Source organism: Cnephaeus nilssonii (assembly GCF_951640355.1).
Source record: "Cnephaeus nilssonii genome assembly, chromosome: 18".
NCBI lineage: Eukaryota > Metazoa > Chordata > Mammalia > Chiroptera > Vespertilionidae > Cnephaeus > Cnephaeus nilssonii.
The window spans coordinates 19,234,361-19,253,603 of NC_137089.1; the positions used below are offsets into that span (position 1 = coordinate 19,234,361).

The 19,243-nt window shown below is 36.3% G+C and overlaps 1 protein-coding gene across 1 annotated transcript in view; it reads left to right on the top strand.

Annotated features, from left to right (window-relative positions):
• The window catches only part of PKHD1L1 (PKHD1 like 1), a gene marked incomplete at both ends in the record, with an annotated part of 145,722 nt that overhangs the window by 13,718 nt on the left and 112,761 nt on the right, over window positions 1–19,243 (top strand). Inside the window, 9 exons of the mRNA XM_079796306.1 lie at window positions 3,007–3,064; window positions 4,132–4,225; window positions 7,000–7,053; window positions 7,591–7,664; window positions 8,823–8,865; window positions 11,629–11,699; window positions 13,822–13,932; window positions 15,330–15,419; window positions 17,870–18,138. Coding sequence (XP_079652432.1) covers window positions 3,007–3,064; window positions 4,132–4,225; window positions 7,000–7,053; window positions 7,591–7,664; window positions 8,823–8,865; window positions 11,629–11,699; window positions 13,822–13,932; window positions 15,330–15,419; window positions 17,870–18,138 — 864 coding nt within the window. The remainder of the gene's footprint in view (window positions 1–3,006; window positions 3,065–4,131; window positions 4,226–6,999; window positions 7,054–7,590; window positions 7,665–8,822; window positions 8,866–11,628; window positions 11,700–13,821; window positions 13,933–15,329; window positions 15,420–17,869; window positions 18,139–19,243) is intronic.

Below are 19,243 nucleotides of genomic sequence, written 5' to 3' on the forward strand. Positions count from 1 at the left end.
GTGCCCTGACCAACCGTGACCTCCTGGTTCATAGGTCGATGCTCAACCACTGAGCCACACCGGCCGGGCCAGATCTGGGCATTCTTTAGGTTTTCCCTGAATGAGAATGGAGGGACAACGGACATTTATTGAGAATTGAGTTTGTGTTAGCTTCTTTTGTTTGTATTATTTTGTATCCACGCATCCCATTCTGCATCAACAACGCCCCACCTCCCAACACTTGATTTCTAAAAAATGTTGCCCATGTTTCTGTGTGTTATTTCTGTTTGCTGCGGTGTCCTGTGTTTCTGTAGGTGGACTCTTCTTAATCTATTTCTAGTCCATTTGTTTTCTTCTACATTACAGTAGTTCCCCCATTACCCACAGGGGTAAGTTCCAAGACCCCCAGTGGATGTTTGAAACTGCAGAGACTACTGATCCCCAATCAACTTCCTCAGCTCTGCCAGAAATTTGGCAGCAGCTGCTTCATTGGCAAATGCAGTAATTTTTATATCTTTCATTCCTAACCTATTCCTGACTCTGTGTAACCATCCCTGACTTGCAGTAAATGGCTTGATGTCACTCTATTCAGGGGATTCCTTGCTGAAGTCGTCCTATAATTTTTTTATTTCCTTACTAAATCGAGAACTTTCACCTTTTCACTAAAGGAAGCACTTCACAGCTTCTCTTTGGCATGTCCAAAGGGGCAGCTTCACTACTCTTGTGCTTTGGGGCCATTTTTAAGTAAAATAAGGATTATTTGAACACAAGCACTGTACACCATGACGTCGATCTCATAACCAAGACAGCTACTAAGTGACTGATGGGCAGGGAGCGCGCACAGCGTGGAGACGCTGAGCAAAGGATGATTCGTGTCTCAGGAGGATGGAGTGGGACTTGTGAGATTTCATCACAATAGTCAGAACAGCACACAATTGAAAACTATGCATTGTTTATTTCTGGAATTGTCTCTGTAATATTTTTAGACTCTGGTTGACCTGTGGATAACTGAAATTGTGGATAAAGGGGGGCTAACTGTATTTGTTTTTAAGTGTAGAATTAGATTTGTATATCTCTCAGTTACAGGTAATTCTTTTTTTTTTTCTAAGTATGGAATGCTTCACGAATTTGCATGTCATCCTTGTGCAAGGGCCATGCTAATCTCTGTATCGTTCCAATTTTAGTATATGTGCTGCAGAAGCGAGCACAGGTAATTCTTTATTTTGCCCATCAGCTCTGCTCTTTATCTTTTGGGTATTAATTTTGTTTTTCACATTGTAGTATATTTCCCTTTTGCAGTAATTACTTCTCATTTTGCTTTTGGAAAAGAAGTTGGCATATGTTTACCTGGATAATAATTGCCAATAATTAATATGTATTGGCTGTATACCACGGGCAAACTAAGTATGTTATAAATATTCGTTCTTTACTCCCACAACAACCCTATAACTGCATACTATTATTATTATAATCACTATTTTATGGGTAATAATACTGAGAAATTACCTTACTTACCTAAAGTCATGCAGCGTGAGGGTGGTAGAGCTCAGATTTCCATTTAGACAGCCGGACTCCAAAACTGGATTCTCCATCATCATTCCCTCCTGCATCGTATATGTGCTTGAATATCTCTAACAGTTGTGTATTAGTTGCTATTTGCTGCCATAAAAATTTATTTTACCCAAACTTAATGACTTACAACAACACAGCTTTATTACTTTTCCACTTTGTAGGTTAGAAATCTGTAGGTCTCAGTGCACTAAAGTCAAGGTGTCAGGAGGTCTGTCTGCATTTCTTTGGGAGGATCTAAGGGAGAATTTGTTTCCTTGCTTTTTCCATCTTCTAGACCAATGCTGTTCAACCTTTTTCACCTCATGGCACACATAAACTAATTACTAAAATTCTGCAGCAGGCCAAAAAAATACACTTTTTTGCTGGTCTGACCAAAAAATAGGTATAATTTTGATTCATTCACACAGGATGGCTATTGTTGTGTTGGCTGCTGTCGTTTTTTTTTCATTTGACAATCCAAGGGAAAAGAGGTCAGTGCCCCTGACTAAGTAGTCAGGTATTGTATGTTTTTAAAATTATTGCAGCACACCAGTGTGCCTCTTGCGGCTCACAGGTTGAAAATCACTGTTCTGGACTGAGGTTGCCCACATTCTTTGGCTTGTGGTCCCTTCCTCTGCTTTCAGAGCCAGCAGTGGTGGTTGAGTTCTTATCACACCGCCTCCCTCTGACCTTGCTTCCATTGTTGCATCTTCCTCTCTGACTCTGGCTATTCTCTCTCCCTCTTCCATTTATAAGGACCCTTGCAATTACATTGAGCCCAGACAGATAATCCCAAAACATCTCCCTCTTCTAAAATCAACACATTAGCAACCTCAATTCCATCTGTACTATCTGCCATGTAACCTAACATATTCACAGGTTCCATAGATTAGAGGCATGGACATCTTCAGGGGGGCATTATTCTGTCTATCACCAAGTATTAGTTTCCATCACACTGGTGGCCTCCTGGAATTCTGCTCTCTCCCACTTCCCATTTGCTATCACAGTTCTTAAGATTTATACCTGCACTGCTCCAAAAAAGTATCTTAAGCTCGCTTTGATGGACTTTTCCCAAGTTCTGCTTCATGTTTTTGAAATATGCATTGTTGTTTTTCTTCTTGGGCTTAATCCAAAGTAGACTTTCTTTAATGTTATTCTACTGACTTTCTAAAGTCTTTATTAGAGAGCCTTATCACTGTGGTTTGACTTATACTGATAACAGAAGGATGCTTGAATTTTAAAATTGCAACAAGCTAGAGACATTTTGAAATGAGAGGGGATTTTTAAGGGATAAGGAAAAGATCTTGAATAATCAGAATAATATTCTAAACTTTATTTCTTAGATGTAACAAGGAATATTTTGATAGTGATCTTATGGATACTGTTTAAAAATAAATAATGTAAGAAGCAGAGCTATTCCATAAAACTAGGAACAAATGAGAGATAAGACTGCTTAACGACAGTGTTATTTTACAGGCAAAAAGTTTCAGAACTCCAACAATAAGGAGCATCACACCTTTATCTGGGACTCCAGGTCTGTTATATGGCAGCTGAAATATCTTTTTGGTTTGTGGTAGTTTACTTTTTAGTATATAAAATTATTATATCTGAAAAATTATAAATGGCATTTTTCTGATTATACAATAAATGCCAATGTTTTTTATAAAATGATTTTCAGTATCTGCATCTGAATCTACATAATGTATTTAACTTTCCTCCTATTGGATATTTAACTGACTTTCAGTGTTCATTGTAATAACTATAGTTGTACCAGTTTATAACTCCAATAGGAATAAGTGAGAATGCCCTTTTCTGTAACCTTGACAATTATATGTACAAATTTTCAAGTATTTATATGAAAATGTAAGTTTTAAAAAACATTTCCAATTTTTTAATTCATGTAATTAAATTTACTTATATTTACTGATCATTTGTATTTTTTCTTTTATAAATTATCTGTTTTTATCCTTAGTTTAAATTAAGTCTAGTCAACTTTTTTAGATTAGATTATGAGAATTCTTTATATTTTAAGGATATTAACCATTTATATGTCATATATGTAGGGAATATTTTTTAATTTATCATTTGATTTTAAAATTGATTAGCAGTTTTTCTGTCATTCAGATACTTAAAATTTTTATTATCAAATCTGTAAATCTTAACCTTTGTTATTTCTTCCTTAGTTTTTATGCTATTTTATATAAATATTACATAAATTTTCACCTACTTTTCAATAATTTTATTTTTTATATTTAATTTTTATTTCATCTAGGGTTGATTTTACTTTTTTAGTATACAGTAGGGACTCGTTTATTTTTTTCAATTAAGTCACCCATGACCTCAGTGATATTTATTGAATAATTCATTCTGTCAGGAAGCACCTCTTTAATTTATAAATACTTTACTTCCTTAATACTATAGGTACTCATTAATGTTTTATTGTATTTGCCAGAACTTTTAGAACAATGCTAAGCTGTACTGGTGAACGTTAAGTTATAAGTATTTGGATGCCCATTTTATTGGAAAACCCTCTAATGTTTTGGTAGTGAGTGTGTGGGCCTATTGGTAGATATTCTCACAGAATTTTTTGTTTGTTTTTAGGTACACTAATAACAATCCAAGGCAGAATCTTCACTGATGTCTATGGAAGTAATACTGCACTAAGCTCAAATGGGAAAAATGTTAGGATTTTGAGGTAAATTATTGATGTGGAAACATATTCTTATAAGTTACAGACCCAATACGATATTCCAAAAATAATGGGTCAAATTACATTAAAAACCACTACAATGGAATTAACCAGTGTTTTGTCAGCCATATTATAGGAAGAAAAATAGACTGCTGGATGATGCATTGACATGGAAACATCATTCTTTCTCTGTGATGGATTTTAGTAACAAAAGGCACATGGAGGCAAGTGCCAGAGCAATTGAGTTACAGTCACAGAACTTTATTACTAGGGAATTTTGTTACTTAATTCAACTGCCTCTTTTTACACACATAAAAAAACAAAAACAAAACCCCCCTCTGAATCCTAAAGGGCCAAAGCTTAGTCAAGGTCACGAGGAGACCCCAAGTCTGCTAACATGCAATTTGCCGTGGTCTGCAGGAGAGTGCTAAAGCTAGAAACCATCAATAACTTATTAACAGGCTTGAATTTGAGTCCTGGTCCCTCCACTTACCAACTGTGGACCAGATGGTAATATTTTGGATTGGAAACTACCATTTTGACTAGGGTTCTCATCCTGTAGCGTAGGTGGTGTTATCTCAGTCCAGCCTTACAAGACTGAAAGTCTGTTCATTTCCTATCGAAGCAAGTACAGAATCAGCACCAGGGCTTTCAAGTGCTTCTGCTTGTTGAATACATACACAAGGTGGATAAGTGGATAAATTAAACAATTTAGACAGCACACAGACATGTACATTTGCACATGTAATTTTGTAAAACATGCAATTCAAAAGGCTTTATTTACTAAATGAAACAAAGTTGATTTACCTGGCATTTTATGAGGCATAACTCTCAAATAACATTTGCATGAATCTATAACCTGGAAATGTTCATATTGATCCTTATATATAAGAAAATAACTATGGGAAATAAATATTTAACATTTTATATGGACAGCTTAGAATAAATACAGATTTTGTTTGCTACTGTGTAACTGAGTGTTATGAATGATTTCTAATTCTTAGATGGGATTTTCTAAGTTATCCTTTTCCATAATACTGTCAAGAAATAGGAAATTTAACTTTATAAAAGAGATTCCTTTTTTTTCCCCCTGACTGTAGTTGAAGTTACTACTGTTTAATACAAAGGAATGGATGGAAATTAGGTCATAAAATCACAGAATTACAGTCAGCAGGGACCTCAGAGGTCAGGCTACCCAGCCCTCACACTCTGGAAACCCTGAAATACCATGTATAAACATAGAATTTCACACCCCTATTCATAGGAGGAGAGGAGACCTTAGACGTGCATTTATCTCATCTCCACCACATTAATTGTGACGGTAGGGTTCCGAGGCATTTCACTGTGCCTGAATTCCATTAGCACGGAGCAGTGGACCGAGTATTGGGCAAGAAGGCAGGACACCCCAGTGCTCAAGCTGCTTCTGCTACTCACAAGTCTTGTCAATTTGGCCAAATCTCCAAATCCAGACCAGGTACAAATTATAGAGGACATGCAAATGACTACAATGATCTAGTGACTACCAAGGAGATTTGGGTCTAAAAGATCAGATGAGTATTACCATAGACAGGCAAACCCAGACCAGTGTGGGAATTACTGGGTGTGGTTAAGAGCAAACAGGGAGCTGACTGACTGGGTTTAGATTTTTGCTCTACCCTTACTGGTCACAGGCTTAGGCAAGCTACTTAGCCCTCCTGTCTCAGTCTCTTCATCTATATAGTGACAGGATAATAGTTACCAGTTTATAAAAGGTTGCAAGGATTAAACATGGTAAGTACCTAGAAGTGTTTGCCAAAATTATTTAGGTGCATTGAGGCAGGGGATTAGAGGGAGGATATGAATCCATAAATCTATAAAGGGTACAATAATTCAGGTTACTTTCTTTATAAACCTAATGTACTCACCAAATGAAAGGATTTATAGGTAAAAGTATATTAAAAAGTTCAAAAAGGGGACATCTGCAATACTTTTAACAATAAAGATACATTTTTTGAAATGTTCAAAATTCTCTACAAACAGAAATTCTTATATTTTAAGTTCAGGTTTATATATCTTTGTATGTCTCTGGCCTTATTTTGAGTCTGGGTGGTTTACTATAATGTCACAGAAGCTGGGTGGTTTATTATGATGATGCCAAAAATGCAATAGTAGTCAGTAACCGACAGGCCTGCAATTGCATCAGGTTCTATCAGCCGTAAAGCAATCAGTTGACTTAATCAGCTGCAGAAATGCAAAGACAGTTGTTCTCTCTCTCCAGCCTTACCCTGCCCCTTCTCAGTTTCTTATAATCATTTCAACCTCACTGATGCTGTTAGATATTCTTTCCATCCTGATTACTCTGTGAGGCCTCTGTTATGGGCCTTCTTTAATGCCTATAGTATGAAACTTACTGCAAAATTACGTTTTGTACTGATTGAACCACAGATGGAAGAGTCCCCATTATTTGTTTCTATGTTTTGTATTCCCGTAGTGCTTATCACTTACTAACACACCAAATATGTTCTGATTGTCATTTTTATGCTCAGTCTCCCCAGTTAGAATGTCAGTCCCACAAGGGCAGGGATCTTTGTGTGTGGTTTTTTTTTTCACTGATGTGTTCCAGTACCTAGCAAAGACTGCAACATAAGAGGTGTCCAAAGGATGTTTGTTGAATGACTAACTGATGGATAATGAGTGATAGAGAGAAAAAAGATAAGGTTGCATTGAGTTGGTGGGAGAAGAGCATTTTGAAACAATTTATTAAACATAACTTGTTCTTGTCTAATAAAATATTTATACAGAGTGTATATTGGAGGAATGCCCTGTGAGCTTCTTATACCACAGTCTGATGATCTGTAAGTAATTCAAATAATTTTCTTTAGAAAAATAAATACTAGATATAAACTTAGTATAAACAAAGTTTAAAGAGTAATTTCTAGCAATATCACATAGCTGACTGCTATATAAAGCAGTATAACTTGTAAATTTTATAGTAAATTAGCAAGAATTTATAAACTTAGATATTAACTGATATTTCCCATTGTCTCCAGTATAGTATGATATTGACTTTTATTTAGATTATTATGAAAAAGATGTTCTGAGAAATATATTTTATCAAATAATTGTTTTACTTGGTAATATTTTAAACTTTAAGAGGAATGTCATAGGGATAGTCAAATTAATTACACAAATTTCACTGTTCAATGAAGTGTTATTCAAATATCTTCAACCGAAGCTGGGCAATATTTTAATTTCACAGAAATTATTTTTGTAGCAATAGTTTCTATCCAGATACTTATTATGAAATTCATAAGATGTTTTTAAGGGAGACACAGTATTTTAAAATTTTAGTGTCAATGTAAGCTTTGAAATTAACATATATATTTTATTAGGTATGGTTTAAAACTAGATCATCCAAGTGGAGACATGGGTTCTATGATTTGTAAGACGACTGGAACTTACATTGGTAAATGCCGATCATCATTCTTCATATTTCAGAAATGCCTGTTTCCTTGTTTTGTATTCTCCTGTAACATCAAATCTTTATGGAAATGCTAGAATTTCCTCTTTTCCTTGCCTTCTTTTCAGTTTCATGTAAGCATGTCTGAAATAAATTACATTTTTCCTAAGGCTTACATTAAAGGTAAGCTTCTTCAAATTTTTTTTTTCTTCTTCTGTCATCCAGAAGATTGCTTGGCAAATTTAGCCATTTCACTCTGTTTTTACCCCATGCTCTATGTGCTCCTTATACATATATACCTCTCAGTCTTTGAATGAGCTTCAGTTCCTTCTGTCTCAGGGCCTTTGTAAGCTTCTCATCCTGAGAATCTATATGTATAAAAGCCTAAGCGACCATTACGACCAAACAACCGGAATGACCGATCGACCAGTCACTATAATGCTCACTGACCACCAGGGGGCAGATGCTTAATGCAGGAGCTGCTCCCTGGTGGTCAGTGTGCTACCACAGCCAATCTTCCACAGCCCCTCCCCCTGGCCAGCCAATCTCCTGTGGCCCCTCCCCCCCAGGCCGGCCAAACTCCCAGGGTCCCTCCCCTTGGCCCCCTGATAGGCCTCGATCGCCAGCCAGGCTGAGGGACCCCACCTGTGCATGAATTCGTGCACCGGGCCTCTAGTTTCAGATAAAATGTCTTGTCTAAAAAAAAAAAAAAAAAAAAAAAGCCTTCTCTGATCCCCTGCCTTACATTCTGAGTTCACACTCCTTTTTCTTGATAGCTTTTTCACAATTTATAGTTGTCTGATTGTGTCATTGCCCTCAACCAGCTGTATCCTTCACTAGCTAAGGTGCTTTTAGGAGAAAGCAATCTGTGTGCTCACTCTCCATCTCTCAACCCCTGGCAGAATGTCCGACCCAATTAAATAGCTGTTGAATGGATGGAAGAAATTCAGGGTCAATACGGTTACATATATTGTATATTATGTATATATTAAAATAGTAGGTGCTTCTTTAAGGTAGTTCTGTTGTCTTTGAGGATTAGTAGATGGTTGAATAATTACAGTTTTAATTTTAAATTTCTTTGCTTTTAAATCAGCTTTATAATATATAGTTATTGTTCTCCTATGATTGGGAGTTTAATGGATTGTGTATTTTAATTAATTCCAGGTCATCACAATGTCAGTTTCATCTTGGATAGTGATTATGGAAGGTAGGTCATTTTGTAAGTAATAATTTTCATAATTGATTAAACTGGGTAAATAAAAGAGTATATTTACTTTGTGCTTTAGATCCAGAGATTAAAAAATTAATCATTTTCTTCCCAGAAATTAACATTTTAGGGGTCTGTAACTCCCTTTCACTCATAGTTCTCTACCATGGCAGGATCACCCTATTCCTGAGTGCAATTGCAAATGTGTGGAGATATTTACTGACTGACATAGAAACTGGGCCATGCTAATGGCCTTTTGTGGGCAGGACCAGGATGTACCAAACCTAAATGAATTGTTCTGCCCAAAATGTCATAGCATCTTCCATTGAGAAAATGAGCCAGTTAGCAGATATCCACATAAATCACATTATTTACCCATCAACTACTAATGCAGATGTATTAGCTCAATAACAAGATAGGTCTGTTGATTTCATTGTTGTCTCTGATGAGAGACTCAGTGTTTAGAAGTTTGAAAGAATGGCAGTATTACAACCAAAGTAGATGTTATACCTGGCGTATGCTCACAGACTGTAAGAGAAGGATATTTGTTCCCTCATGCCTGGAACTGCAGTTGAGTTGGTGAGACCAGATCTATTATAGTATTTTGAGATCGTCTAGTTCTAGACATCTTGAGGCAATAGGTTCCCACAGTGATGCCTGGGCTGGACACTGTATTATAGACCAATATAGATTGGACCAAAACCATGAAGACTGTTGTAATTCAAGGACAAACCGAGTGGATGATATGTAAATGGTACTAAGATTTACCTCTGTGATTTACAGGGAGTAAATAACTTAGTGTCCAATGAGTTAACTGTCATTTTCTTCAAGGACATGACACATTTACATAAACTTGATAAAACAGGATAATGGGATTTTATTGAAAATGTGAGAAAGCCATGTTAGGAGCAATAATTATTGAGTTTTAAGCGATTTCTTGAACTATATATGGTTCTTTTAAGCTCTCAATGTCATCTTTTTCACATGAGAAAAGTGAATTCTTATTTCTGAGACTTTATGAAAGGTATTAATTGCCAAATCCATCATATGTCTCTCAGAGAAATAATTAGCCAAAAATAGAAGGTTTGAGTGATCAAGATTGAATGTGATTGATAAGTATACATAAATCAATATGCTGCATTAACATGCCCCCAAAATTTCAATTTAAAAAAGCCAGCAAATTTTCACACAATATAGGGAAATACAGCATAAAATGGTTGATTCTGTGATCTTGACATAATTTTTTAAAAGCAAATTGATGTCTTTTTATATTTTCTCAAAATTGATGAAATTGTGTTTCTATGTAAAATAATCTTAGGAATTTAAGATAACTGTTAAAAATACGACATTTACTACATGAAAACCTATTTTTAAGATTATATGGCATTTTTTAAATGTTTAACAATTTTACAAATCATAAAATACATGTTTTACAAATTTTCAGGGGCATTTCTGAATACCAGGTGATCTAATTAAAGACCACTGTGGCCCCCATTCTGTATTTCTTTTAATAGCCAACCTTCTTTCCTCTGTTACCCAAGTTCAAACAACAGCTGTTTCAAACTGATAAGGTTCAGATGAGGCTTCCTTAATTGAGAAATGCCTCGTCATTATCAGTAAATTACGGAAAATCACCTCAGTGTCATACCAAATAAATTACATTTCAATTTTATATCAGGAGGCAATTTCCCCACCAACTTAAGCAGAGTTAATTTTCCTGATGCTGGATCTGCCTGCAGGCAATATTGTTGGAACTAGCATCATTTCAGATGTTTAGGAAATCAACTGAAAGGTTTATAACATAAAAATGTAAAAACCAGTATGCATTTCTTAAATAACCAGCATAAAATACTTCCAGGGACTCTTTAGTTTTCAAATGCACATTGTAATGCCTGGGTTAGATTTAAAGGGAGTTCACTATGGGTCCCAACCACAAGATTTGTGTTATCCTATTTGATTTTCATTCATTGTATTCCGGTTAATTATGATGAATGGGTGTGAGTCTTAACATTTGAATTTTGTAACTTTTCTAATTATGAATTTAATTGAGGTAATTAGGGAGACGCATTTAATTTCTAGGATCAGACTCTTTTCCTTCCCACACCTTCATGCTTACCTCTGGTGGACTATTGCTAACTTTCTCTCATCCATTTGTACTCTTATGCAAATTAGTAGGTCTGGAGCCAGGTTCTGGGCTCAAACCACCAGAGTTCAAATTCTCTGTCTGCCACTTACTGTCTTTGTGAGCTAGTGTAAGATAAGTAAATTCTCTGAGTTTTGCCTACCTTCTGGGGTTGATGTAAGGAGTAAATGGCTCGGTAAATTAAAAATTGTAACTCCTTAAATCTCTTAGCTTGATACCCGATAAGTGTTTAATAATGTTAGTTATTGTGACACTAAGTGGGCTGGCTATAAGAGAAAGAGAGAGTGGGGCCCAGCCTTTATAAAAGGTAATCCTCCTGTTTTTATAGTGATATAAATTTTTACTTTGTTGGGTTATAATTTGCATATAATAAAATGCACGTATTTTAGGGACGCAGTTCAGTAAGCCCTGACAAAAGGATATTTGTGTAGCATTCATATACTTCTATAGTTGTGTAACCAAAAATAAAATCAAGATACAGAACCTAACCTTCCCCACAATTTCTATCCAGCTCATTTGCAAATTATAACACAATTTATATTACTCATAAATTACTAATAGTATTTTCCTAAAATAAAGTTTGTATTTAAAGTAAGAGTTTTTGAACTTTTTTTAAACAGGAGTTTCCCAGAAAAAATGGCGTATTTTGTTTCCTCTCTGAATAAAATTTCAATGTTTCAAACATATGCAGGTATGTGACCTTTCAGTGTGTGTGTGTATGTATGTATGTATGTGTGTGTGTGTGTGTGTGTGTGTGTAAAGAGAGAGAGAAAATATATATATATATACACACATATATATATATATATATATACACTGAGTAGCCAGATTATTATGATCTCTGAACACATAATAATCTGGCCACTCAGTGTATATCCTCCTATATAATAAAAGGCTAATATGCAAATTGTCCCCTCAACCAGGAGTTCGACCAGCAGGCAGGCCGGCCAACCACCCATGTCCCCTTCCCCTGGCCAGGCTGGCCGGACCCCACCCAGGCACGAATTCATGCACCGGGCCTCTAATATACACATACACCCCTCGCCCCCCCCACACACACACTGAGTGGCCAGATTATTATGCATTCAGAGATCATAATAATCCGGCCACTCAATATATATATATATATATTTCATTTCATTAAATCAAAGGCAATACTGACTTAAGGTGTGCTGTTTTATTTCATGCACTTCTATGAAGTAAAACCACCTGACACAGGGAGTTGAGTCTAATAGGAAGCCCTGGCATTAAACGAGGGCCCTGAAGACTATATTCCTAGTGTAAGGTGGACTGGGAAATAAACCCATTGCACTAAAAGAGACAGAGGGGAAACTTGCATGTCTCAACTTTAGCTGCTGGTTGAAGGAGAAAAAAAAATTCTGCTGTCAGTTTAAATCACAAGCCAGATATATGCTCTCAGTGTGTCTAAAAGAATCCTCAAGCCTATTACAATTTATTCTAATTTACACAGGTCTCAGGTTGGTAGTATTCCCAGGAGAGTCTTCTTGAAATAATTTACTTTACTCTCAGCTCAGGAGTGATGGAATTGGCATATTCAGGTTTCATAGATGTTCTATGTGAAAGAAATGTGTCTTGGAGTCAATCAAATATGATATACTTTATATTGTTATGGAAATTTATTTAATGTGGAGTTCGTATGTGAATCTGAAAGGTTCGGAGTTGGGCCGGGGTCACACAGACTCAAGGCTCAGTGTAATCAAAATGATATTTATTCAAGGCAGCTGGGTGCAGGCAGACTGAATCTGAGAAAGGAGTCAGTGGCGAATGGGGAGGGATACATAGAACTTTAATAGAATTAATAAGAATACATTTTTTTTATCTCTCTTTTTTTTAATATATTTTATTGAGTTTTTACAGAGAGGAAGGGAGAGAGACAGAGAGCTAGAAACATCGATGAGAGAGAAACATCGACCAGCCACCTCCCGCACACCCCCCACTGGGGATGTGCCCGCAACCAAGGCACATGCCCCTGACCAGAATCGGACCCGGGACCCCCCAGTCCGCAGGCCGACGCTCTATCCACTGAGCCAAACCGGCCTCGGCAAGAATACATTTTTAAAATATATATTTTTATTGATTTCAAAAAGGAAGGAAGAGGGAAAAAGAGATACAAACATCAATGATGAGAGAGAAACATTGATGGGCTGCATCCTGCAAGCCCCTTACTGGCGACTGAGCCCACAACTCAGGCATGTGCCCTGACTGGGACTCAAACCATGACCTCCTGGTTCATAGGTCGATGCTCAACCACTGAGACACACCGGCAGGGCAAGAATACATTTTAGTGAGGATCTACCATATGTCATGCACTTGGCTCTTTTACCAATATAGCTAAAACTTTTCTATATAAACCACAAGAATTCCAATCATAGTTAATGTATTACTACATAAGAAAAAAATATAAAATTCATTCTTCAAGAGCATAAGGAAGATGATGCTCTTCTCCTGTCTTCCTGTGTTTTCTTTTGGAATCAAACATCCATGCTCAGCCCGGGTTTTCCTTACTTCCTGGATCCTGCCAGGACCAGTGTCTCCTTAGCATCAGTCTCCACGAAAGCCTGTTCCCCGGGAGATGCAGGTCTCTATGAAGGCCATGTTTATTGTCCTCTGCAGGGCTGCATCAGAGACAAAATAACGAAACACCCAATTCATTTATTTGGTTATGCAAAGCCTACCCTATCCTAGGTGCTATGGCTACAGGTAATTTAGAGAATTTTTAAAAAGAAAGCATTTGCGTTTATGTGTAATGTTTATGACGTTTTAGTTCATGTGCTTCTCCTCCTCCTCCCCAGAGATCACTATGATTTCACCTTCACAAGGAAGCATTCGAGGTGGCACCACGCTAACAATAAGTGGACGGTTCTTTGATCAAACAGATTTCCCAGCCAGAGTTCTAGTTGGAGGTATTTTCATCACTTTTATTATATTACTTTATAAGAACCAATTCTGCCTTTTTCTTTAATAATTTGTAAGAAGAAGAATCCTGTCTCAATTAATATCTTAAATTTAAAGCTGCCATCCATAAATTCCTCGCCATACTTATAGACACAACGACCCTCTGTTTAATGAATTATTAAGGGTCATTCTTGAACTGTTGTTACTTCTCAATGGGTCGGCTAAATATGAGTAAATTTAAAGTAGTATTTGCGGATACTCTCCTCATAACCCTTCTCAGATACTGTGCCTTGTCTGGACAGCAGCAATTACTGATGATATTGGCCTTGGAAAGAGCATTAATTGATATATGTGGTCACAAATGTACATAGGGGTTGGTTCTCTGGTAATGCCTCAGTTGTGTGTGTCTAGTCTTGATCTGTTCAGAGGTAGGGAACTATGCAGCTCAAAAGGTGATCAGGATGAATATAATAATGGGGACCTTCCCACTCAGCTGTAGTGCCCTAAGTTACCTCGATGAGCAGGAGAAAGCATGTCTGCCTATGCTGCTGGCCCGTACTTTTTCTGATACAGGCCTCCGCTCAGATATTTTCTACTTTGAAGGAATTTTCTCATAAGCCAGCCAAAATGTGATTTCAAGAAGAAAATTAATATAAAGTAACCTCATCTAACATTTATACAGTATCGTTCCTATCCCTATGAATCCTTGCTGGTTACTTGTATAAATATTAAAATCCAGGCCACAGATTTTACAGTTTTATATATGTTATTCTGATTTCTTAAATATAAATATGTTTTGAATATTAAAACCAGACATTATTTTAAATTTTTATAATGTGTTTTATGATCTGATGTACAACAGTTGATATGCAAATATAACATGTAATTTTTATGATACTTCATTGCTGTTAATATGATAACCAGATTTGAGATTTTGAATACTCAATAATTTCTCAAAAGTAATGATTTGAAAATACCATTTACAAATTATTATCTCTTTTGTTTTCATTTGAAGAACTTGGACCAAAACTCTTTTTATTTTAACCTAAGAGGACTGAGGTCATCTGCTTTTATAAATTCGGAACATCATGGGTTTATTCAGCAAATTTTCTTCAAGGATCAAAATATAAGGCTTCACTTTGGACACAGAATTATATTGTGATATAATTTTTATCAAATTTTTAATTTTGTTTTTCAGAAATTATGCAATTTTCTTACTTAGACTTGTAATATTTTGCCAAGACAATGTTGCCTTGTGAAAGTATTACAATTAATGAATGATAAACTTTAATGAAGGCCCCCAAGCTTTTCCTCTTGCTTGTGCTACTTTGTTTTAATTGGAAAAGTGCTTCAAGACAGGCTGATGTATTTGCATTCTGAAGCTCTGTACCTATCTTCTCTATAGGTCAAGCCTGTGATGTTTTGAATGTCACAGAAAATATTATATGTTGCAAGACATCCCCTAAGCCTGATATTCTCAGAACTGTACATCCAGGTAAGTTCCCAGAAGAAATGGCCATTTCTATATTTACTTAGAAGACTATTATTGATGTGTATCATTAGTGTCTTAGTCCATTTGGTCTGCTATTACAGAATGTCATAAGACTGGATAGCTTATAAACAACAAACATATGTTTCCTATAGTTCTGGGGGCTGAAAAGTCCAAGATCATGGTACTGGCAGATTAGGTGTCTGGTGACAACTGCTTGCTCTTAGGTGGCTCCTTCTCGGGGCTAAGGAGCTCAGTGGGGTCTCGTTTAGAAGGGCACTAATCCCATTTGTGAGGGCTCCACCCTCATGACCTGCTCAAGGATTTCATCTCCTTTTTTGGACAAAACCAGACCTTCCTAGTGCCATTACATTGGGCATTAAGTTGCAGTATATGAGTTTTAGAGGAACACAGCCAGCCTACAGCATGAGTAAAAAAATGATTTGCACTTTTTAGAATTTGTAGTTAGAATTATAATAAATTTCTTCCTAGTTTTTTTCTCTTTACACTTTCTGGATTAGGAAATATTTGTATTAAAATTGCTACATCAAGGCTGCACCAGTGGAGGTAAACCTGCCCTAAATCCCTTGGACAGCCTACTAAAAACAGCCATCTCTTTTGATAGAGTACCATGCTGCCTTTATCTCAGTTTAAATGACGATTACTAAATGTTGGTACAGACTACATGGTAACTTAAATTATGCCTTTTCCCGGGTTAAAAATAAATGGCAGAATTTAATCCTTCCTTATACAGAATGATTTAGGAATGATAATGGAATGAGAGAAATGGAACTCAAAATTCTATATACACTTTCACCTGTGACCCAGTGAGCATGCAGCTGATGGCCTTGATGCCTGCTGTCATTCCACTGAGATTCTGGGCAGGTGTTTGAGTGGCCTGTGTATCTTTTTTTTTTAATTTCTTTATTGATTAAGGTATTACATATGTGTCCTCATCCCTCCATTAACCCCCTAAACCCCCCATCCCCCACCCATGGCCTGTGTATCTTGTGTGTACAGTTCATAATTACATCATGAATTTGATGGTTGGTATTTGAAGCCAAATAAATTCTGTTTACCAACCTTGTAAATCTCCTTGCTTTGAATGATATTAGACAAATGACCACTTTAAGAAAAGAATTTTGATATTTATAATTGATAATGCCAAAGAAAGTGACATATATCAGAGAAGGAAGTGCTATGCTTTTTCTCTAAACAAACATGGTAAAAGAGGAGTAGCCATTATTTTCCACATCCAGACACTCCCACACAAGCTCAAGGCTGCTGGAGGAAGTCAGGAGCCTGATGGTTGTTGTGTTGGAAGAAAGAAATAGAAAGAGTTCAATTACTTATTTTTTGGTGAGAAAAAAACTTAATCATAAGGTTTATGGCAAATGTAGATACACACTAATGAGAATTTTCTCTCTGGTTCTGTCCAAAAAAAAGGGAGATGAAATCCTTGAGCACAAGTGATGTCAAAAAAATAAAAATTAAAAATTCTGACAAATCTTAAAACCAACAGTATCTGTTCTTTGATTGGTTGTAAGGCATTAATTAATGTTTTGTTACAGAGAATAATCAAGGCAGAGGCTTTGTGGTCAAATGGTCTGAACCTTAAAGTTTTTAGATTTACCTATAAAAACAACATCAGTCATATCTTAGGTAATTATTATATTATCTTTTTAAACACATTTTTGTTGATTTCAGAGAGAAAGGGAGAGGGAGAGAGAGATAGAAACATCAATGGTGAGAGAGAATCATTGATTGGCTGCCACCTGCATGCCCCACAATGGGGATCAAGCCCACAACCTAGGCATGTGCCCTGATCGGGAATTGAACCGTGACCTCCTGGTTCTCAGGTTGATGCTCAATCACTGAGCCACACCAGCTGGGCTATATTGTTATCTCACGTAAAACATTTATAAGTACCAAATGTTTTATATATTACATATGTAAAAAATACATTACATATCTCTTATAATCGAATCCCCATATCATCCATACAAATAGTAGACTTACTCCCATTTTACATATGTGGAGCCTGAGATGCAGAGAAGTGAAGTCATAATAAATTACAGGTGGTCTTAATAGCACTATGTCCTCTAGATACAGGACCATGTGGTAACTGTTTAATTACACACATGTTGTAAAAATATGAGTTGAAATAGAACAGGGGTCCTTAAACTTTTTAAACAGGGGGCCAGTTCACTGTCCCTCAGACCATTGGAAGGCCGGACTATAGTTTAAAAAAAAAACTATGAACAAATTCCTATGCACACTGCACATATCTTATTTTGAAGTAAAAAAACAAAACGGCAAAAACACCCGCATGTGGCCCGCGGGCCGTAGTTTGAGGACGCCTGGAATAGAACATCTATAACCACACCCAAATAGAAGGCCATTCAGACACCATATCAAAATTCTGATGAAAGGCTTCTCTTTTATTTTATGTTCAGGTGGGAGAGGTCTTAAGCTTGAGGTATGGAATAATAGTCGGCCAGTGCATCTTGAAGATATACTTGAATACAATGAAAGGACACCAGGCTACATGGGTGCCAGTTGGGTAGATTCAGCTTCCTATATTTGGCCCATGGAGCAAGACACATTTGCAGCACGCTTCAGTGGATTTTTGGTGGCTCCGGAGTCTGATGTTTATAGATTCTACATCAAAGGTGATGACCGTTATGCAATTTATTTCAGCCAGACTGGGCTTCCAGAAGATAAGGTAGGGGAGACAAAGGTAATCTTTGATATTATTAAAACAATATGATGATCTTTATATGTAAACCAATAAATTATATTAAAGAATTCATGGCATATTTTTTTCATGTGGCTGGATTCTTGGCTATTTTTAACATGTGTGTTATGAACTACCTATAAAGTTATTATAGAGAATCCATCACCTAAAATAAAATGCTCTCCCATACCTAAATTCTCTCTTCCATGGGAAAAACATGTATGAGTCCTTTACAATTGAAAATTTTTTTTTGTTTTTTTAAATATATTTTATTGATTTTTTACAGAGGGGAAGAGAGAGGGATAGAGAGCTAGAAACATCGATGAGAGAGAAACATCGATCAGCTGCCTCCTGCACACCCCCCACTGGGGATGTGCCCGCAACCAAGGCACATGCCCCTGACCGGAATCGAACCCAGGACCCTTGAGTCTGCAGGCCGACACTCTATCCACTGAGCCAAACCGGCCTCGGCTGAAATTTGTTATTATTATGAAGGAATTATAACAGAAAATTTGGAAAAGAATAAAAAATATTTTGCTGTACTTTTAGTCACTCATGAATTTTAACTCTGTCATTTCCTTCTATCTCTGTTTTGTTCTTTACATAAATAGGATCGTGCATCCAATTTCATAGTCCTCTTTTGTCACATATTAGTATGTCAACATGTTATTAAATAATTTATATAACACCATTTTAATGACTGAATAGTATGTTATTGCATGGGTTCACTAAGCTTAGGTTACTCTCCATACTGGTGTTTTATTTTTTACTTTTATGACCACAAATAATAGCTTATCAAACATGTGTTCATTACATTATTCTGTATTTTAGATTGCTCCCTAAGACAATTTCATAAGTGTGAAGCTATTAAATCAAATCAAAAGAACATTTTATGACTCAATATATATGAAGAGATCATATCTGAAACTGCTCACATGAGTTTAAATTGCTACCTGTGATATACAAATTCCAATTTTATCATAGCTTGCCAGTATGCTTCCTCCAAAAATGTTATAGTCATTCCCAATGGGAACCCACAGCCTTCTCATTCTAGGATGCAGACCCACTTAGTGATCATTCAGACATATTTTTA